At 37.5% G+C, this 23,670-nt stretch overlaps 1 protein-coding gene across 1 annotated transcript in view; it reads left to right on the top strand.

Moving 5' to 3' along the window:
* Positions 1-3,553: 3,553 nt before the first annotated feature.
* GCFC2 (GC-rich sequence DNA-binding factor 2) overlaps positions 3,554-23,670 on the top strand; it is a 47,474-nt gene continuing 27,357 nt past the window's right edge. The window contains exons 1-6 of the mRNA XM_045810876.2: positions 3,554-3,917; positions 7,265-7,390; positions 11,637-11,861; positions 12,775-12,869; positions 17,296-17,411; positions 23,063-23,249. Coding sequence (XP_045666832.2) covers positions 3,644-3,917; positions 7,265-7,390; positions 11,637-11,861; positions 12,775-12,869; positions 17,296-17,411; positions 23,063-23,249 — 1,023 coding nt within the window. The 5' untranslated portion in view covers positions 3,554-3,643. The remainder of the gene's footprint in view (positions 3,918-7,264; positions 7,391-11,636; positions 11,862-12,774; positions 12,870-17,295; positions 17,412-23,062; positions 23,250-23,670) is intronic.

Below are 23,670 nucleotides of genomic sequence, written 5' to 3'. Positions count from 1 at the left end.
GAGGCCAACAAGTACCTCATATCAGCTGATGCCTCGGAACCCAGCTGAAAAAGTGAAGTCTGCCTACTCTTTTCACATTTTGGTTACACATGGTTTGTGAGTTGTTGACTTCTGAAGGGAAAGGGCAGCCTCCTGGAACATCAGCATCATACTTAGATTCTGATTAGTTTCCCTCTGTGAGGATTATTTAGCTTCCAAATTTTGAGGTACATAATGGCAGTTGCATGCTGTTCCAATGCGATATGAAATTCATCAATGATTATTAAATCATTTTTTTAATCGCTTAAGGGTAATTAATTTTTCTTCGTATCTGCCCTAGAACCTTGCTACTTAAAGTGTGGTCCTCAGACAAGCAGCTTTGGCTTCTCCTGGGAGCTTGCTAAAAATGAGGACTCGGGTTTCACTACAGACTTGATTATCAGCATCTGTATTTTCACACCATCCCTAGATTATTTGAAGAACACTGGATTTGAGGAGCACTGGCCTAGGGCCTAGCGTGGTGCTTGGACCAGTAGCTGCATAAAATGCTGGTTGAATTGTATAATGTCGGACCATGTTCTTTATGTAGTGCACAAAGAAACACTGAATTTCCTTCTAATCATAAGCATGATCATCTTCCTCATTCTCTTCACCATTTTAAAGTCATAGGCTAGGGGCACCTGAGTGGGAGAGTCTGCCTTCAGCTCTGGTGGTGATCTCAGAGTCCTGGGATCAAGAGCCCTGAGTAGCAGGCTCCCTGCTCAGCGGGGAGTCTGCATCTCCCTCTTCCTCTGCCCCTCCCCCCGCTCGTGCACTCTCTCGCGCTGTTTCTCAAATAAATAAATAAAACCTTTAAAAATAAATAAAGTTATAGTCTACTTACTGGTTTTACATTAACTGCTTTGTAGTATAATGTAGAAAGATGTCCTCCTCTGCTTAGGGAGAATAGAGCAGCACTCACCGCAGGACTTGGGAATCCCACATGGACAGCTGGTATGGCAAAAAGCAGTGGGCCAAAGGAAATAGTCACTGACACCACACACCCCACCTTCAGTCTTTGGAGTTCTTTCTAGCAATAAGGAATGCTTGGTCCATGTGCTGGGAAGCTCTTCTTTTAGATAACACAAATATCTCCATTTCCAATTATTTGCCACCACCCTAATAAAAAGTCTTTCAGACAGTGCCCTAATTTTACCTACATTTTTTTAAAAAGCTCTCTCTAGAAGTCATTAATAAATTATGAATTACTGATAATACTTTATTATAGCATTTCCCAAGTGTGTTCTGGAAAGTACAAGTTCATCAAGATGAGCCATGGAAAGGAACCAAATCGGTCAGGGAAATTCTGCCCATTCCTTATCCCTTTGGTGGGCTATAGTCAGCAGTACAATGGTAAGTGTTTAAAAATTGGCTCTCTGAAAGAAAAGTCCTGATTTTTGAGGTCTGTAAGTTTCTGTGGTTTGAATACTCCCACCATGGCTGATTTGAAGATACCAACATGACATCACAACACAGAGTTGGTAATAGATGTGTACGAGCACAACAATACACAGTATTTCCACCATACAGAAAGAGTGGACATAAATAACCCCAACAGCAGAGATTACAGAAAAAGGTTGTTGGAATTGGGAAGTGGTGAGTTTTGAGTACTTATTACCTTTATTTTTTATATACTTTATTTGATTGCTTTTCTATAATTCCATTTTTCGTGATGAGTGTGTTTAACAACTGGCTCACACACCCCCTGAATATTTTGCAAGCACCTGCCCAGCACACACAGGAGCTGACCTCGGCTCGCCGCTGAAAGAGCTGCCTCACAGCTTAGTCATTCACGGCTATGGTTCATGCCACACAGAGAAGAAAACGTGGTTCATCCCAAAAGTTAATATCCTAGAGAAAGATTGTACTTGGCCTGCCATGGTGAGGGGTGTATTCTGATCCTGCCAGCCTTGTCCCAGGCATTGGACATAGCTACAGAAACCTGATTTGAGGTGGAGGATGCATTTCTAGAGGAGAATTGGCTCTTGGTGGGGTATACCCCTCCAAATGCATGGCAGTGTCTATTTTAGCTATGATTCTATCCTCCAACCAATTTTTAAAATACAATCCTTATGAGACTTCCCAGGCAAGAAGTGTTTTTTCTGTTTTTTGAGCAACTGGGGTTTCCATAGTTAGTAGAAAGAAGCTAGAGGTGGTATAGTCATCTGTGATGGTGAACTGTACACTTTTTTGCTTGTATAATACTTCAGAAGTTTTAAAAATCCATTATCTCAGCACATTTTCAGGTATACATTTATGAGTTCTCATCATAGATTTTGTCAGTTGCCAAGGATGCAATTTCTGGTGTGTTATACATATTGGCACTTTTTAAGTATTTATTTATTTATTTATCTGAGAGAGAGAGAGAGAGAGAGCACTCAGTGGGGGGAGGGGAAGAGAGAGAGAGAGAGAGAGAGAAAGAATCTGAAGCAGACTCCCTGCCAGGTGCAGAGCCTGACTCTATCTCATGACCCTGAGATCATGACCTGAGCCAAAATCAAGAGTCAGATGCTCAACTGACTGAGGAACTCAGGTGCGCCAGCACCTTTAAAATAGATGTGCTCTTGTTGGTGGGAATGCAAACTGATGCAGCCACTCTAGAAAAGAGTATGGAGGTTCCTCAGAAAGTTGAAAATAGAGCTACCCTATGACCCAGCAATTGCATTACTGGGTATTTACCACAAAGATACAAATGCAGTGATCCAAAGGGGCACCTGCACCCCAATGTTCATAGCAGCAGTGTCCACAACAGCCAAACTACGGAAAGAGCCCAGATGTCCATCGACTGATGAATGGATAAAGATGAACTGAATGGTTATTTGCTTTAGATGAATGTGGTCGGAGACATCCAAGTAAGAACGGGCTTTACCAAGGAGACCAACAACTCAGTACATGGTGAAGGCTTCCTCACTCTCAACAGTGCTTAATGGATCCAGTCCAAGTTTCCCTCGGTTTTTGCCGTCCTTCTTATTGCTTCACGTCTTTCTAAACCCCCTTTTCCCAGATACCCTTTTTTCTGATGGGGCAAAGCATTTAACCAGGCTCTGTTGAAACCTTGCTGCCTGGGAGCAATCATTTGATTTTTGCTTACTTGGGCATCTATGATTTATGTGTAGATTTTACTGTTTAGCTTTCAGAAGCAATTTCCCCAAACACACACACTCTTCTGATTTTTGGTTTGTTTTAATTCTTGGTTGAAGAGAATTTTACTCTCTTCAGAAAGTAGAAGACAGCAGATTGGGTTCCAGTCTAGGATGTAGGTATAGTGCCTGATTCCTAGATAGGGTCTACATAAGGAGAACCTGTGAGTGATGCTCTCCGTGACACTCAGTTCCAGGAGTCTGCTGGATTTTCTCCACAAACGAATCGCCACAGCACAACCTGGCCTCAGAAAGAGAACGCTTTGCATCTCCGGGACCCAGCCCCGAAACACAATTCCATAGATCAGATCTAAAGGGACAGAGCACGCATGCGCAGGGCGGAGGGGCGCCGCGGACGGCGCTCGGAGCCGGCGCGCGCAGACGGCGGAAAGACCGTATAGGCGGGAGCGCGCGCCGGAGTGGACGCCATAGACTGGCTGGCGTGCACGGGAGAAGAAGGTGAGCGTGGCGCCCGGGCCTCGGCCATGGCTCACAGGCCGAAGAGGACTTTCCGGCAGCGCCGAGCCCAGTCTAGTGACAGCGGCGGCGCCGAGGAGCCATTTGCTGAACCCGGGGCGCCGGAGGAGCAGACGGCTCCGGGCCTTACGGAGGAAGGGCCGCCCTCCGGAGGGGGACGCGTGGAGGTGACGGCCCGGAGTGGTCGGGGCCCGGGCCCTCGGGGCCGGGGCCGGGTGTGGGCAAGTTCCCGGCGCCCCGCGGGAGCGGCTCCGCGCGCTGAGGGCGGCTCCAGCGCCCCAGGTGAGGCAGGGCGGGGGGGAGCCGGAGGTGACGCGAGGTGGGGAGGGGGGCGCCTGGGGTTCTCCAGAGGTTCCTGTGACCCGCTGCTGACCGCGAGCAGTCGCGGCGACAATGAGCAAAACAGCCCGCCTTCGCGCCCTCGCTTTGCTGTCTGCAAGTCCATGTTGGGGGTGGGGGGCGGAGGGGAAGACCAGAAAGAATCCTGTGTGGTTTGTGGCTCGTCTGTGTTTGCACCATCAGGTGAACTCTCACCATTTGTAGCTTTAGTGCATTACCTGCTGTTTGTGAAGAACGTAATTCGTCACAGGAGTTCAAAAAAAATTCCTAGTACTTTTAGGTAGGGGAAAGTTTTATGTACTTTTGGAAACATCCCCAATTATTTTTCTAGAAAACACTTAACCTGAATAGTACATTAGAAGAACAGAGGTGACAAACACTTGGGACGTTTTCTTTTGCTTGTTTTGTTTTTCATCAGTTATTTGCAAGAACGGAGATTAGAATAACGCTGTATGTCACTAAGTAGTATCATGGTTGACGACCCTGTAGACTGTACCAATAATGGCGTTAAGTACAATGTAATAGTTTTGAAGTACCCTTTCGTTTTTAAATATAGAATTTAAGCAGCATGAAGTTGTTTACATAAAATGTGTTCTAGTTTCAATTGGAGCTTAATAAAAATGCAGTTTTCAGTTAGTATTGAGGGGAAAAAAAAATTCCCCCCACTATTTTTAGTACAAGTGATTTTGGTGATTTCTTAATTATGACCTTCTGTTTGTCTAAAGCTGTGATGACTTTTTATAGTTTTCTACTCTATGGAAGTCACCTGGTCAAGCTTTAATAGGGAGTACTGAGGCCAGGAGTTGACTTTTTTTTTTTAAGATTTTATTAGGGAACACGGGGCGGGGGAGGGGGAGAGCGGGTAGGCAGAGGGAGAAGCAGCTCCCCCCCCCCAGCAGGGAGCCCCATGAGGACTGCCTCAGGACCCCGAGATCATGACTTTAGCTTAAGGCAGCCTGTTAACCGGCTGAGCCACCCAGGCGACCCCAGGAGTTGCCTTTTTGCTTGCATTCTAAAACAGTGGTTCTCAAAACTTTTTCGTCTTAGTATTCCCTTTGTAAGGGTATCCCAGAGGGTTTTTGTTTCTGTGGATTGTATCTATTGATATTTACCATGTTAGAAATTAAGATAAATTTGTATTCACTTTTTTCTAAATTAAACCATTACATGTAAGGATAAATAACGTTTTTGTAGGAGGAAAAAAAAAACTTTTCCAGAAAATAGAGTGACATTGTTTTCAATTTGCAAATCTTTAATGTCTGACTTCATAGAAGACAGCTGGCTTCTCAAAGCTGCTTCCACTTTCAGTCTGTTGTGATACGTTGTTTCATTTGAAATAGGAAAAGAAAACCACAGGTGTGTGGTGTAATAGGAATAGGTAATAGCCTTTTTAGATCATTGAGGGTGTTCTGCTTTGATATTACAAAAAGATCAACAAATAGTAGCTTCTTAAATGTAGTTTGCAACGTGGCAGCTGAAACCCTGTCAGTTTTTTTATACTCCGTTACATTAAAATCCATTGGCCTGTTTTGCACTTTCAAAGAATCTTTTACCCATGCACGATTGGTAACATCACACATTGACTATTGGAAAGTATTGGTTCTTCACTGAGTTTGCAAATGTTGGTACATTTTATTATATAATATCCCCCCCCCAAAAATCTGTTAACGTTACTGTGTTACTTCTGATAATCATCAGTTGTTAAGTGATGGAAGGATATTAAGTTCACAGTACCGGATGTAAGTTTTCCAAAATTCCAGTTTTCACTTGAAATCTCTAATTCTTGAAGTGATAGGTACACCTTTGCTCATTTTTGAGAAAATTTGTCAGGTATACATTTAGGAATAACTAGTTTGTCATTTCAAGTAAAACAGTGTTGGTCCTTGAAGACAGTGGCTAGTTCAACTTGAAACTCATCATACAAATGCTTTTCAGTGAGGTACCATTATGTTTCAGTATGTCCCAGAGGTGCTTTATACACACTCACATTTTGTTCCACAGAATATTTAAAAGATGTGTACTCAAAGGTCAAGATTTAATAAAATTAATAACTTTTTATTGCTTCATTAAGGATGGTAAGTACAACTGCTTTTGGGGGGGTTGTTTTTCCTGTTTTTCTTCATCACTGCATGGTGATTATGTAAATATCAACAGACTAAAAAGGGCAAATAACATGATAATTTGTGATGAAAGTAGTTTTGAACTCACATACCCTCGGAAAGGGCCCTAGGGATTTCCAGGGGTTGATGGACCACGCTCTTGAGAACCACTGCTCTGGTGTTAATCCAGTTTGAGAACAGGTAGGATGTCATAACTAGTAGCAAAGAAAGATGTAATGTGTAGTTATACTACTTTGTGTTCCAAGTTTTGATCTTACTCCAGATTCTTTTTAATTCTATATAGGTCTGTTAAGGGACATTTTTAAGATAAAGAGTACTGTTTATGTAGTCTTAAGTTTTAAAGTTGTTCATAGAAAATACAAAATAATTATAAACTAACCAGGCCTTTCTTGTCAATAATACCATTAATTCTTTCACATTTTGTTCATTCAATTCTCACAACACCCTTATGGGTGTTATCTCTTAATGTTATCTTTGTGTAATAGATTATTGACAGACTGTCCTTCCCAAAATCACGTAGTGGAAACAAAAAGATTGAATGATTTAATGGAGACCACAGTGTTCATTATAGTACTACTTGCCACCAGCCACTAAAATATGACATAAAGAGAGTCTAAATTTCAGAGTTGAATAAAATTAGATTGAAAGCCCTGCTTCTTCACTTAATAACTTTGTGGCACTGGATATGTTATTTAGCCTCTCCAATCCCTAATGTCCTCGTCAATAATAGCGTTTACTTTATAGAATTGTGAAATTCTATAATTGTGTGAAGTAGACCTTGTAAAACAGATTTAAGTGTGCCTAGCATATAGTAAGTATAAATCAGGTTTTTTTTCTTTTTGAACTTAACTACCACTATTTTTCTTTTTTGTTTTAAATTTTCCTTCACTTTTTGATGCTTTTTTTCTGTTCCCTTTTTTCATTGCGTCTTTTAAGAGAATATTTTATTAGACAAGTAAATCGTATAAATAGGGTAAATCTATACATTTATTAGATCATCCATTGGTTTCAGAAAGAAGGGAAATGGAGAAAGATCTGTATATATACTTTAAATACATGGAGAAAAATTAAAACACTGTACATGTATAATGCTATGTGTTGTGTAGAATTTCAGTTATTAATTCCACTATCTTGACTCTTCCTTTTTGCATTCAAAAAATGTCCTGTTAGAATCCAGAGTGGCTGATCTTTCAACAGATGAAGAGGGTGAAACATCTCATTCCTCAGAAAGTAAGGATGATCAGAGTTCATCATCCAACAGCTCTACCTCTCTGGAAGAAGAATTTTCATCAATAGGTTGGTAAATTTTGTAATTTTGATTAACTTTATTTCTAATATCGGTATTTTCTGTACCAGTGATTCTTACTATTGGTAACACAGCTATAGTGAAGTATGGAGCAAGTAAGTCATTACCAATGATTGTCAAAGTGTCAAAATTGACTGCTCCTTTCCCTTACATGACATGTGCAAGGTCAGACAGCTTGTAAGAGGCAGAGCGAGGATTCAGATCCAGGTAGTCTGCTCCAGAACCTGTGTTCTTAACCACTGTGCTATACTGGGTGACTCATGCCAATATCTGAAGGGTGGTAAGAATTTGTTACTGAGGATGTTTCAGGTATAGAATATAGCAAATGTTAAACTAGAGAAGTTAACCTAGCATATGTAGAGAACTAAAAATAGTTGTTGGAATGAAAATATTTGGTTGGAGTTTAAGAAGGAGGAACAACAAAAACAGACAAATTGGAGTCAGATAATATAGAGTTTGGGAGAACTACTGAAAATTTTATGCAAATAAATGGCATGACCATTTTTGTGTTTTGGAAAGATCAATCCAGTTCAGGGTTTGGCAAATTACCACTGGTGAGCCAAATATGACCCATCACATGCTTTTGCAAATAAATCCTTATTAAAATACAGCCACCCTCATTCAATTATGTATTGTCTGTGGCTGCTTTTGCATTACAGTGACAGAGTTTAGAAGTTGTGACAGAGGGGCGCCTGGGTAGCGCAGTCGTTAAGCGTCTGCCTTCGGCTCAGGGCGTGATCCCGGCGTTCCGGGATCGAGTCCCACATCGGGCTCCTCTGCTGGGAGCCTGCTTCTTCCTCTCCCACTCCCCCTGCTGTGTTCCCTCTCTCGCTGGCTGTCTGTCACATAAATAAATAAAATCTTTAAAAAAAAAAAAAAAAAGAAGTTGTGACAGATACTTTATGGCCCACAAAGCTGAAAGTATTTCTCTGCCCTGTTACTCAAGCTCAAGGGTTTGTAACTTGTTTTGTGCTTTGGACTCGTCAGTCTCATGAAGTCTGAGACCCCTTTATGTAGCTTTATAAAAGAAACAAATTAACTTGAAATGTAATTGTTTAAATACATTTTTAAAGACTCATAGTAGGCCACCTCAGTGGCTCAGTGGTCAGGCGTCTGTCTTCAGCTCAGGCCATGATCCCCGGGTTCCGGTATCAAGTCCTGCATCGGGCTCCCTGCTCAGCGGGGAGTCTGCTTCTCCCTCTACCTTTCCCTCTTCCCATGATATCTCTCTCTTTCAAATAAAATCTTAAAAAAAAAATAGATTCGTGATGTAGTGAAGTGCTTTGTTAACTTAATAAATAACAAGAACCAGTAGCTCTTGTAATTTTTTTGTTATACAAGTTCACAAGGTACAGAAATACTTAGTGATGAAACCACTATTAAGAATTGAAGCCTAGTAGATAAGTAATGCCTTGTCCAGACTCTAGATATGGTGCTGTCCAATAGAACTTTCTGTGATGATATAAAAGTTTTATATCTTCATTGTCCAGTATATTAGCCACTAGCCACATGTGGCTGTAGAGCTCTTGAAATGTGACTAGTGCACCTAAGGAGCTGGATTTTGAATTTGGCTAAATGTAAATGGTCACATATGACTAGTGTTCACCATATTGTACGGTGCTGCTTTAGGAAATGGTGGATTAGATGGTATAAGCCAGTAGTTGTAAAGTGTTAGCAGCATTGCACACCTAAGGAGAGAAGACAGTGTTTGGCAATGTGTGCGATAGTTTTTAATTATTGTTGTGACTGAGGTGTTGCTGGCACGTAGGACCCTGGAGGCAAGAAATGATAAATGTCTCAGAGTACAGGACAGTTTAACACAGTGAAGAATTGTCCCTCCCCAGAGCTCATTTCAGAAACACTGAAAGTTGAAAATTTGTCCTGTTTTTCTTTCTTCTGGAGAAGAAAAGATGAAGGAATGTGAGAAGTTTGGGGATTGGTTTGTGGATCAAGGAGTGCATTTATTTTTTGTTCAAACAGTAGAACTCTTAGAATGATCCAGTAGTGGGTGTTGGCCTTGAGGTGTTGCAGATACTGCATGTTACACTTGGGGCATGATATTAACCTGTACTCCTTAGATAAGATGATGTATATGAAAATTATTTAACTTATAAATCTGCATGTTTTTATTATAAAGCAGTATGCTAACTTTATTAATTCATTCCATGCTTGGCCAGTATCTGCTATGAGCTAAATGTTGGGTATAGACAGGGCAGGATAATAACTCTTCTCTTGAACTTTTTCTTCTTTATTGTAGTTTGAGAGAGGATTAGCTTTATGTAGCACTAGTATTTTATTCGTGAGTCCATTGCCTCTGATTTATTAAACCCCATCAAGTCATTTGCAGATGAATCACTTACACTTCCAGTATTTCTGCTTTTACTTGAGTATTTAAACCTAAGTGTATTTCTTAGCCCTGATTTTACATTAAAATTTCCTAGAGGGCTGTAAAAACATAGTGCTGCTCAGCTCCACCTCAGATCGACTGAATCTGAATCTCCAGAATGGGGGCTTAGGTACCAGTAGATATCAAGCTTCCTAGGTAACTCTAATGTGCAACAAGCGTCAAGAAACGCTAGTGTAACCTGTTGTGAAGGTTTTGAGTCCTAACTCTGCTTTGGGTTATATTTAGCTGTCCCTCCCAGCTTTAAAGACATCTCTTTTTATCTTTGTTTATATCACATCAAGATCGTTAAGCCAGGCAAGATAAACTACAAAGCCCTTAGCAGATCCCTACAGTGCTTCATAATCAACATTTTTTTTTTCGGAGTAATTATTCAACCAGTTAAGAATCCAGTGCACGAGGATGTGCTTTTCCCCACACATTTAACATTATCCACAAGGAAAACATGCAACTGTTAGATTCTTTGGGAGGTTGAAGAAACATCTGACCTACATCATTTCCCTGATACTAATCTATAAATTAGTACTAGTCTATAAAAAGTAAGTCACTTGATTTGATATTCCTTGTTTTGTTTTTTAAGATTTTATTTATTTGAGAGCGGACACTGGTGTGGGGAGAGGGAGAGGGAAAAGGAGAGAATCTCAAGCAGACCCTGCGCTGAGCACAGAGCCCAGTGCAGGCTTGATCCCATGACCCTGAGATCACGACCTGAGCCAAAACCAAGAGTTGGACGTTTAGCTGATTGAGCCACTCAGGCACCCCTGATATTCGTTGTTCTTAATGAACATATGTTGGTTTTTAGTGATCACTTATTACTATTTCATAATTCAAGCACTTGTTTTCCTTAGCACCAGTGTCAAGCATATTGGTACATAATTTCCATATTTTTTTCTGTCTCAAAAGTTGGAACATTTACACATCTCCAGGCATAGGACATCTTTTTATTTCTCAAAGAATTTGGAACAGTTTATGGTAAAGTTCAGTACATTTTACTTGAGCCTTGGTAGCTTAACATCCGTATTATTAACATTTTGAAGTGCTTGAAATAGTGAAAATTTCCTTTACCATTTTGTTTACCTTAGTATTTTGCTTGAGAAACTATTTTTTCCAGAAAGTAAAGATAAATTTCAGCTTAGATCATGCATGAAGAAACTTGTTTTGAAAAAAGAGTATATACATTAATATGGTTTATACTCTATAAAGAAAAACTAAAGGCTGTATTAAAAGATGTCACATAAATATTTTTCACCTGGTAAATGAACCTGATTATTTTCTTTACACTTTTTAACCATTTATTCATGTGGAAATTACCACAGGACCTTGGAGGGTGACTTAGCTGTCTGCTTTTAGTCTCTTTCTCACTCCCTATATGCCTGGATGCCCTAAGGAGAGGGGCATCCTCTCCCTCTTTGTGAGTCAGAGTGGCCTATCCCCCATCATTCTAACCTCTGCAATTCTCACTGACTAAGCAAATCCACACTCAGCTCTCTCAAAATCCCAACCCTTACAATCTCAGAGCTTCTAGAAATGAGAAATAGTCCTCAACAAAAAGCCAGCAACAACATCTGATGAGTAAGAGAGCTGAAAGATAAATTGATGTGATATCAGTATATTTTCTGATACTTCTAGATTAGATTCATTTTCTAATTTACATTTAATCTCTGTAAAAATAATTTTCTTTCATTACTGATGTAGGTTTTGAGCCTGTGCAGTTACATTCATATCAGAATATGAAAAAAATTAGAAAGACACTGCCTTTTTGTTTATAATATGAGGAATATGTATTTCTGTTGGTGTTTGATTTTCATTGTCTTCCTCTTTATTTCTTTTAGTAAATATCCCTGATGCAGCTTTTATTCAGGCAGCCCGCAGAAAACGTGAATTGGCCAGGGCCCGAGATGACTATATCTCTTTGGATGTAAAACATACCTCTGCCATCACTGGGATGAAGAAAAACAGTGATGAAGATCCTGAGAGTGAGCCTGACAACCATGAAGAGAGAATACCATTTACCCCAAAGCCTCAAACCCTTAAACAAAGAATGGCTGAAGAAACAAGTACACAATTTATTTACAATATATTAACATTAAGGGATTTTTCACTTGAATATAATATTATGTTAAAATCTCCATAGAAACATAATGTAGTGTCTCATACTTTAAAAGTGTTAGAAGTTGGTTTTTATTTGATACCAATTGAATCCGTGACATCATAGTCTCTGAAAGACATGTCAAAATATTATTATCAAATAATGTGTAATAAAGTTTACTGTTATCTGACCTCCACTTGATCTTTTTTGACAGGTTAAAAAAAATTGTACATTTTTTTTTGATTACAGCTTATTTTTGATATTGAAAACTTTGTCACCTTTATAAAGATTTTTTTAATATGGAAGCACCTATAGGGATTTTAGCTGTCATTTACTAAATACCCCTGGTCTAATAAAATATTTCCTCTGCTGATAATCTTTAGGTCTCAAATGACTATTTTCATATTTCATATTTATAAATAATATATTTTACCAAAACTTTAGTTACGTCAAATAATAATTTTTCAGAATGAGACTTTTGGTTTCCTTATAACCCAGAAATTATTTTTCAGTATTTAGATTCTAAGGTAGAATTTATCATCTCTGATAAGGAATACCAAATGTTTCATTTTTTCCAAGTTTTTTCCCCCATATGTGAAACTGTAGTGTTTTCAGTGGGACAGTTTGGTGATGAGTACAGATTCCCAGATGCAAGACTCAGCTTCAGCACATTCCTCAGACAAGTTATTTAATCTCCCTGATAGGAGTTTCCTCATTAAAAAAAAAGAATGATAATAGTGCTTTCTTCCCAGAATTACTGCAAAGAATAAGTTAACACATATAAAGCTACTAAGCCAGCAAGTTATAAGTCTCCCAAAAATGTTAGCTGATGCTATTAGAATGGAAAAATACAGACTATTCATGGTTTTTTTTTTCCCTAGCATCCAGAAATGAAACAAGTGAAGAAAGTCAGGAAGATGAAAATCAAGATATTTGGGAACAACAACAAATGAGGAAAGCAGTTAAAATCACAGAGGTAATAATTTTTTATACCATTTGTATTAATTTTCTGTGGCTGCTGTAACAAAATATCACAAACTTGATGGCTTAAAACAAGAAACATTTATTCTCTCCCAGTTGTGGAGGCTAGAAGTCCAAAAGCGAGGTGTTAGCAGGGCTGTGCTCCCTTTGAAAGCCCTAGGGGAAAATCTTTTCTTTGCCTTCCAAATTCTGGTCACCGCAGGTGTTCCTTGTTTGTGACTGCATAACCCCTGTATCTCCTTTATATGGCCTTCTTCTCTATGCCTCTACTCTTATTTTATGAAAATACTTCTCATTGGACTTAGGGCCCACCTGGCTAATCCAAGACTTCTCATCTGTGGTATTTCACTTAATTAAAACCACAAAGACCCTTTTTCCAAATAAGGTCATATTCACAGGTTCTGGGGGTTAGGACATAGACATATCTTTTGTGAGGCCACTGTTCAACTTACTATACCTTATATATTATGTTCTTTTCCTACTAGATTATAAACACCTTCTACATTTTAAGGCCACTTGAGGGGACCATATTTTATCTTTAATTTTATAACTGTGACATACGGTAGGTGCATAAATGTAAAATTTAAATAGATAGATTTAAAACAAATCTAATTAAAAAAATACTGTTATTGAGGTCAAAAGTCCTGGATTTGGGTTCTGGCTGTACCACTAAAATACATGCTTCACAAGGTCAAGAATTATTAACTATTCAGTGTTTTATTCCTCCGTGCCTAATATTATGAGTGCTCAATAAATACTTGTGCAACTTTGAGCAAATTATTTAATCCTTTTTTTTTTTTTGAGATTTATTTATTTATGCCTGAGCAGGGGCCGGGGATTCGTTGGAAAAAGAGAGGGAGAGAATCTTAAGCAGACTCCACGCTGAGCATGGAGCATGACACAGGGCTTGATCTCCCAACCCTGAGATAACTACCTGAGACAAAACCAAGAGTCAGACATTCACCTGACTGTGCCACCCGGGCACCCCAAATTATTTGATTTTCTAAATCTGTTCTTTCATCAGTAAAATGGGAAGATGATGTTACCTACATGAGTAGGTGGCTATAGGCTCAAAATCGTAATTTAAATCAAAGCACTTATAAATTACATAATACTCAAATATAAAGGTTTTATTTTTAATCTGTTTAACAAGAATGCTTTGAAAGATTATTTGCTCTTTTAAGTAAGAAAGTATTGTTAAGATCTCCATGTTATTAAAACTAAAAAGCTAAGTAAAGGTAAGCCTTTGGTTGTAACAACATTTAGAAATCTCTCACCAGAGCAATGGTTTAGAGGGCTATTTTTATGATATAAAAATAATAGACGTAGGTCCCACCTCCTCTTTTTAGTAAAATCAGTATAGCTAAACAGCATGGAAAAAATACTTTGAGAAAAAAACATCATAGTCCTTACTCTGACAGCTCAAGTTTGCATAATTCCTTTTTAAGTATTTGTTTAATCGCAGTCATAGTATATATTAGAAGTTCCCAGACTTCGCATTCATGGAACCCTCAGTGTCAGTAACTTTATCCTGGTTCCCCCAGGCCACAAGAAGTACCAAACAACTCCATTTATGGAGTAGTTAGGGTCAAAGAATTTAATAATATTTATGTCTTAATAACCTAGTAGCTTTTGGAAAAAAGAAGAAAATTATTTCATTTTTAAATAACAACACTTACTACTAGGATGCACCTCTTGGGCACTGCATGGCATCTCAAACCTTGGAATCAGATTGTTCACTGTCATTCTCACCTCCTTTCCAAATTGATTTTCAATCACTTCCTTTTTATTATATCCACCAAAAACCCACCTTCACTAATAAGACTTTATTAGAGGACTGTAGCACAATCTAATGTTGCAACTGTGAACTAGTAAAAAAAAAAAAAAAAAGCCAGTAGTCCAACAAATGATGAATATCTATTCCCTTAAAATATTTAAAATATTTATATTTAAAATATTTCACAGCACCCCTGCCTTGGCATGTAGTTTGGGAACTACAGTATGCATACAATTTCAAATTCTGGGTTTTTTTGCCTGACATGTTATAAATATTTTCCCCTACTTCTATACATAGTTATCATAGCTAATTTTTTAAATTGCCTAATATTTATTAGAGTCAATGAATCATAATTTCTTAGCCAGTCTTCCTTTTGGCAAACATTTTAGGTTATTAACAATCTGAATATTTTTTGTTATTAATAAGAAATAGAAGAGGCACTTGGCTGGCTCAGTGGAGCATCTGACTCTTGATCTCAGGGTTTTGAGTTTGAGCCCCACATTGGGTGTAGAGATTACTTAAATAAAACTTTAAAAGAAATAATAAGAATTGGTAAATATTTGCTTGCCTTTTTTTCCTTTTCTTTCTTTTGTTCAGATGTATGTTATCTTAGGATAATGGCAAAGAGTGGTATTACGAATAAAGGACACGAACATTTTTATGGCATTTACTACATTTTTCCCTATTGCTTTCTAAAGAAAATTTAGATCAGTCTGTAATGCCACTGATACCAGGGGAATGTTTCATTAGAGTCTTGCCAGCTTAGGTGCAAGATTAGTTGCACCTAAAAAATGGAATCTCAAGCTATTTGATTTGCATTTTTTATTAACTGCGAGTATATTTACTGGTTCCTTTATTAAAGATCTACCACATGCTACTGTGTTAGATTCCTGTGACTACTGTAACAAATAACCACAAATTTTTTGGCTTAAAACAACAAATTTATTTTCTCACATTTCTGGAGGTCAAAATCCAAAATCCAGGTGTTAGTAGGGCTACACTCCTTCCAAAAGCTCTAGAGGATGTTCCTTGACTGTTCTAGCTTGTGGTAGCTATTGACATGTAGCTACCTCTCTCTCTGCTCCATCTTCACATCACCTCCTTCTTTGCACCCCAGAACTCCCTCTCCCTCTCTTATGAGGATACGTGTATTGCATTTAGGACTCATCTGGATAATCCAGGATAAGCTCCTTCTCTCTGAATCTTCAATCACATCTTTTGCCATGAAAGGTAAAATTCACAGGTTTGGGAGATTAGGACATGGACTTCCCTTTTTGGGGTTACCATTTAGCCCCTATACCACTTAATGATAGACACTAGAATGTACAATATTTATAGGGGGGAGACAGCTAAACAAAATAATTGTAGTGAAATCTTACAGATTCTTTGACAGAACCTGGACAGGGTCCTGGGATGGCACATAGGAGCAAGTGAGTGGTCAGTTTCATAGGTGAATAGGGAGATTTGGAAAAGCCTCTATAGAAGTTGATCATATTTAAATGTTTTTTTTTTTTTTTAAGATTTTATTTATTGGACAGAGAGAGAGACAACGCAGGCAGGGGGAGTGGGAGAGGAAGAAGCAGGCTCCCAGCGGAGGAGCCTGACGTGGGGCTCGATCCCAGGACTCCAGGATCACACCCTGAGCCGAAGGCAGACGCTTAACGACTGAGCCACCCAGCTGCCCCTTAGATGGGTTTTTGAAAGATATTTATAATGTAAGGGATTTGAGACTATATCAGGATGTAAAGACATAAGATATGAAATAGTCTGACTCGTTTGAGGATTTGTGGGAGTGATTGGAGCCGGATGAGAGGATTGGTTAAGAATTAACATGAAAAATGATGATGCCTTGTGGAAAATATAAGGATAGTTAAGCCAGTGATTTGGCTAATTATCTGGTTCACTTCTTTGCGTATCCTTGTCTAAACACATTCTTCAGAGCTCTTTTGACATTTCAAGTATGATGGTGATAAGCTATGATTAGCCAGAGGACAATAATATGAAATGTTATGAGATGTACTAACTAGAACATGGTCCTCGACTAGTAATAGAATAAAATTGAATAACAACAGTAGCTTAAACAGAGCTGAAAGCTTTACCCAGAAACCCTCCAGAAGACTTCCATTTACTTTTCTTTGACAAGAGGAATTAGGTGGATACTTCTATCATGGAAAACAAATTTCTGAGAGTACGTTAGATCATAAAACTAGCTTTAAAAACACTGAGAAGCAAGCTTTTGTGAAAAGTAAGATTTTGTGATTTGCCTCTTGCGTATGCAAAAGTTATGTATTTTATTTTTTAAATTTTTTTATTTTTGAGAGAGTGTGATGGGAGGTGGGGGGCCTGGGGGTGGGAGAGAGAATCTTAAGCAGACACTGCCCCGAGCCCAATGCAGGGCTCAATCTCACAACCTGTGCCAAAATCAAGAGTCGGACGCTTAACTGACTGAGCCACCCAGGCGCCCCTAAAGTTCTAATATCTTAAAACTGAGAATTATAAAAACATTTTATTGTAACTATAAAAAACGTCAAAGGCATGGAATTTTGAGCTGGTGAGACACTGGAATACCCAGTCTGCTTTCATGCTATCAATATTTATAAGATTAATGAGTCTTTTAAAACAAGGCAACTTTTCATATTTTTAGGGACGAGACCTAGATCTTTCCTACAGCAGTGAACCTCAAACAGTAAAGAAGTTTGATACTTTGATTTCATTACCACCAGTAAATTTAGAAATTATAAAGAAGCAATTAAATACTAGGTAAGTAATAATGATTTTAAAATACGTTTGTCCTAGACATGTAATAGTGAAAAAAAGCTCTGTTCTTCTTAGTTAAGTACAAATATTAATATTAAACAGATTTGTAGGAAAAAATAGTATCATCTGTGTTACCACGTTAGCACAACTGATTTTCTTTTCTGTATGTGTCTTTTTAGTCTTTATAATAGATACATGCTACATGGTTAAAATCAATAAATATCAAATTCTGCTTTTTTCTTAATATTTTTATAAGCCTTTATCTGCATTGTTAAACAGCCTTTAATTTTTAAAAATAATAAGTTGAGAGTAATGTCAGGAAGATGCCATAGTAGGAAGCCCCAGACCTCATTTCCCCTTCAAGATACCAACTTAATATACAGTCTAAAAAGCCTTTTTGAGAATTCTAGAAACCAGTTAGCTCAAAGCCAATAATAGCCACGTTGAAATGGATAAGAATCCATTTCATTTATTTTTTTTAAATTTAAATTCAATTAATTAACATATAATGTATTGTTAGTCTCAGAGGTAGAGGTCAGTGATTCATCGGTCTAATGTAATACCTAGTGTTCATTACATCACGTGCCCTCCTTAATGTCCATTACCAAAGCCATTTCATTTCAACTGCATCAGCCGCTCTTGCAAACCTGCTTTGCTTGTGAGAGAAATAGCCCAACTCACAGCTTCTCCATTGAGAGGGAAGAAAGAAGAGTGGAACAAACCTCCAACGTTTTGGCTTTTGGAGGGACTGCCTGAGGGACTGTTTCTGCCTCATCTGTCTCAGAGTTGTAATGGGGGACTGTCATACCTTGGATGACTGGGGGCCCCAAAGAGCAAAAGAAAGCTCAGTTGTTGCGAGCTAGAAAGCCTGCCATATTGCAGACAAACACCAGAGGGAGCAAGAGACTGAATGCCTTAAAAAAAGAAACCCACAACCTCTCAAATAAGGAAATTTCATATAGAAGCCCAGAGAAGATACATCCTCCATAAAAGATTTGAGGAGACCTCCCCCCACCCCCCAGGTCTCTAGCCAGGCTGATTGGTGATGTCCTTCCCTGTATGAAACTATTTCCCTTAAGTGCATTGTCAAATGCATAAGACAACAACAAAAAATAACAGGAGACACACACAGGGAAACCTGGCCCAACCAAAGGAGCAAAATAAATCTCCAGAACCAACCTTAAAGAAACATATCTATGAATTACTTAACAATTCAGAATAATGTGATAGAAGCTGAAAGTGCTATAAGAGAACACACACAACTAAACAAAATCAGGGAAATGATACATTAACAAAGTGAAAATATCAACAAAGAGAAACTATAAAAAAGAACCAGAGATTCTGGAGCTAAGCAATACAATAAGTGAACTGAAAACTTCACTAGAGGAGATCAGCAACCTATTTGATCAAGCAGAAGAAAGAAGCAGTGACCTCAAAGACTGGTCATTTGAAATTATCAAGTCAGAGGAACAAAAAAAAAATGAAGAAAAGTGAAGAAAGCCTAAGGGACTTACAGGATACATCAAGCAGAACAATGTATACATTATGGAAGTCCAAGTAGGAGAAGAAAGAGTGGGGCAGGGAGCTTATGTGAAGATACCATGGACAAAAATTTACCAATCTGAGGAAGGAAGTGGATATCCAATTTCAAGCTCAAAAGATTACAAGAAGGTTGAACCCAGAGACGCTCATATTGAGACATAATCAAACTTTCAAAAGGCAGAAAGAGAATTTTGAAAGCAACAAGACAAAAGCACCTCATCAGATACTAGAGAGCCCCATAAGATAATCAGATTTCTCAACAGAAATATTATAGGCCAGAAGGAGTAGGATGATATACACAAAGTGCTGAAAGAAACTCCCAGCCAAGACTATTAAAACCAGTAAAATTGTCCTTCAAGAATGAAGGAGAAATAGAGACCTCAGATAAATAAAAGCTGAGAGTGTTCATTACCATTAACCTGCCTTACAAATATTACTATTTAAAGTCCTTCAAGTTGAAAGGAAAGGAAAGGAAGCCAGCTGGTAATATGAAGTATATAAAAATAAAATATAAAGCTGTCTGGCAAACATAAATATGTAGACAAATAGATATTCATGTACTGTAAGGGTGATGTGAAAATCACTTTTCGTTCAGGTATAGAACTTAAAAGATAAACACAAAAAACTGTAATGCTGTTACTGAATACACAATTTTAAAATGTAATTTGTGACATCAGTAAAAAGAGGTGGAGGAAATATGAAGGAATAAGTATAGTTTTTTGTATGTGATTGAAGTTGTTATCAGCTTAAAATAGATTAGAACTATAAGTTGTTTTTTGTAACCCCCATCGTGTGTGTACACACACACACACACACACACACACACACAACCTATAGAACCACAAAAGATTAGAAAAGACTGAGGGCAAGTCCCTGTAAAGAATCAACAAAACACTAAAGTAGCAAGAGAAGAAAAGGCAGAAAATAACTACAAGACAGAAAACAATTTACAAAATGGCAATAGCAAATCCTTCTGTATCAGTATTACTTTAAATATAAAATGATTGTACAATCAAAAGACAGAGTGGCTGAATGGATAAAAAAAAATTAAGATCCAGCTACATGCTGTCTGCAAGGGACTCATTTAGATTTAAGGATACATATAGATTGAAAGTAAAAGGATTGAAAAATATATTCCATGCAAATAGTAAACTAAAGAGCAGTAGTGGCATAGTTAAGAACTATTACAAGAGACAGAGAATGACATTATGGTATATAAAGAGATCAGTTTATGAGAAATTATAACAGTAAACAATTATGTATACCTCTAACATTACAGCACCTATATAAACAAATATCGACAGCTGAAGAGAGAAATAGCAATACAATAACAATACGAGACTTCAGTATTCCACTTTCTGTAATGCATAGAACATTCCAAACAGAAAATCAATAAGGAAACAGTGATCTTGAACAAAATGGACCTAACCAGACATATAGAACATTCCACCCAACAGTAGCAGAATGTACATTCTTTACAAGCACACATGGAGTACACTCTTCAAGAAAGATCAAATGTGAGGTAACAGAAAAGTCTTAACATATGTAAGATTGAAGTCACACCAAGTATCTTTTCCAAACACGATGGAACGATGATGTTCATGAAGAACATTGCTTTTTTTTTAATGGGAATTTTTTTCTAATACACAGTAATATATTCCAAATTTTCTTCCCCTGTATCTTTTGTATGAATCGGCTTTAAAGTAGGTTCATTCTGTAATCATATTGCAGCCAAGATAGATTGGTCATAGTTGCTCATTTAAATGGTTTGATATAGAAAAGGCATTTTATAGCATTTGTATAGTGAAATAAATACAAAAATTTTTAGATGTCCTGTTTCAGATATTAGGCTATCTATATTATAGGGACTTAGCAAACCACCAGCCCACTGCCTATTTTTATCAACAAAGTTTTATTGGCACATAGCCATACTTACGCATGTATGTATTGTCTTTGGCTGCTTTAGTGCTACATAACAGAATTGAGTAGTAACAGTAGCAACCATCTAACTCCAAACTGTAAAATATTGACCATCTTGACCTTTACAGGGCAAGTTTGCCAAGCTGTGTTCTAGGTCATTGTTTGCAGTAGTGATATTAAATGATGAAGATTGCCTTGATTCAAGACTATTTTTGTAATAACCTCTTTATTATTTACTGTCCTTCTGATAGTCCTTCCTTAATTGGAAGAAAAGAGCTAGAATTGCATCAAAAATTGCATGTAATTTAGGACTTGGGAGGTTTTGTTTTTTGGCTTTTTTGAAATTGTGTTGGAGACAGTTGTCTTGCATGAATTATAGAATAGGAAGAAGGTAGCAGACCACTGATGGAGATTAGCATTTCACTTTATCTGGATAGGTTTTATTTTTAACTTTAGTGTATTTTTTTTTAAGATTTATTTGAGAGAGAGAGAACGCACGAGAGCAGAGGGAAAGGGAGAGAGAAAATCACAAGCAGACTCTGCTGAGCATGGAACCCGATGCAAGGTTTGATCCCATGGCATTGGGATCATGATGTGAGCCAAAATTAAGAGTCAGATGCCCAACCAACTGAGCTGCCCCTATTTTATGTTTTTATTAACTGGGTTCTTTATTTTAAAAAGAAAATATGTTTTCATGGTCAAAGACAAAATCAAACAGTACAAAAAGATACACAGAAAAAAAAAAAGTCACCTTCCCCAGAGAAAATTACTCTTCCCACTTTCCTATGTTTCTTTCCAGAAGTAGTCTGTATACCTGTACAAGTACATATATACTTATGTATTGTGCCATTTTTTTAATGCAGAAATGAAGCACACTGTATACCCTGGTCTTACTTTGTTTTTTTCATGTACTATATATTTATGAGCTTATTGCTATAGCCAGTAATATTCCACTCAGTTAAAGCATTTTATTCATAATGTTTTCTGTCCATTATTATCGACTTATTTCTTAACTGTCTCCATTCTTTACAAAAAGCAAGGAAAAACTTTGAAAGACAAATGCATTAATCAATGTTCCAGGGAAACTTGGATAGATGACATTTGGTCTAAGCAAGTACTTACTAATGACTTTTCATTGTACAGCAGGTTAGCTGGAGGAGTTGAGAATTTTTGAAAAATTCAGTTCAAGACCACACACTACAAATTTGTTATTTCATTTGTAGTTAATTCTCTAATTAAAATGTACTCACAGTGTCAAATATTAGTGGAAAACACATTCCAGATATTTTTAAAGAAATAGTGTTTCTTACTCCTTCACTGGCAGGTATATGGAGAGATAACTGAATTTTAAAAAATAAGCAAACATTGGGGCGCCTGGGTGGCTCAGTCGTTAAGTGTCTGCCTTCAGCTCAGGTCATGATCCCAGAGTCCTGGGATCGAGCCCCTCATCGGGCTCCCTGCTTGGCAGGAAGCCTGCTTCTCCCTCTCCCACTCCCCCTGCTTGTGTTCCCCCTCTTGCTGTCTCTCTCTGTCAAATAAATAAAATCTTAAAAAAAAAAACCAAACATTGAATTATATTTGACACTTTTTTTTCATGTTACATCAGTTAATATATGCGATAATCATAAGGGTTGGAAAAAAGGCTGTCTGATCAACAGAGAATTGTATGGGGGACTACAGCAAAAACAGAAAATGAAATATGCCTCAAAGAACATCAAATTCTAATGACAGATAAAACCATTGAGTCACAAAACAGATTATACCGAATCATAACATGCTCAAATGGTTTTAATACCAGCTTATTGAAATATTCCGAGAAAGACCACAAACAGATCTAACAGCAACTCCCGATGGACTCCTGAGTTTCAAATATATGACCTTGGATTGTTCTAGAAACTCACCAATTCTGATCAATCCACAGTTGTTAACTTTCGCTTTAAAATTACCCTCTGATTAGCTCAAGCACCTAAAAAACCTATGTCTTTTCCTACCTTTTCCTTTGAGACCTCTTTCATTGTGCCACTCTCCTTTGCATAACGAGTCTCATAAACCCAGGTTTATATGATTGTCAGTTTCCTTGGCGGTCTCTGTAAGGTAGCTTTGAAAAAATTTCATTATACTGCTGTTTACTATAGTAGAAATAAAAGTTAGAAAAACAAAAGTTTTCATTTTTCTTTATTTTGTTCACTTAGATTAACATTGCTACAGGATACTCACCGCTCACACCTGAGGGAATATGAAAAATATATACAAGATGTCAAGAGCTCAAAGAGTACCATCCAGAACCTAGAGAATTCATCAAATCAAGCCCTAAATTTTAAATTCTATAAAAGCATGAAAATTTATGTGGAAAATTTAATTGACTGTCTTAATGAAAAGGTAATGTGGTTATAAATACAACATTTCCTTTTTTATAAAGAAATCCCCTTACCGTGAGATTTTTAAAAGTAAATCCTACAATGAAATACTTTCCTCTAGGGTTTTCCTATACATTTTTGACATACTGCAACATTATCTCCTTAATGTTGGACAGTGAGGTGTTTTGCAATTATTTTAGTATTACAAAGTTTTGTATATAAATTTTTATGTTAAAATTCCATCTAAGAAAAATTCCTAGAAGGGGAATTATTAAGTCAGTGTCTAAATATCTTTCAGGCTTATGAAACATTGTTTAATTATTTGCTAGAAGGATTGTATCAGTTTTATTTTTAGCTTATTTCATTTAAAAAATGGTTTTTGTTTTTACATATTTGGTTTTTTCCCATTTTTTTCCTTTTTTTAAATTTAAATTCAGCTAATT

This window comes from Ursus americanus, chromosome 7 (genome assembly GCF_024610735.1).
Source record: "Ursus americanus isolate L20-20 chromosome 7, mUrsAme1.1.p, whole genome shotgun sequence".
Classification (NCBI taxonomy): domain Eukaryota; kingdom Metazoa; phylum Chordata; class Mammalia; order Carnivora; family Ursidae; genus Ursus; species Ursus americanus.
This window is presented reverse-complemented; position numbering and strand designations above follow the sequence as displayed.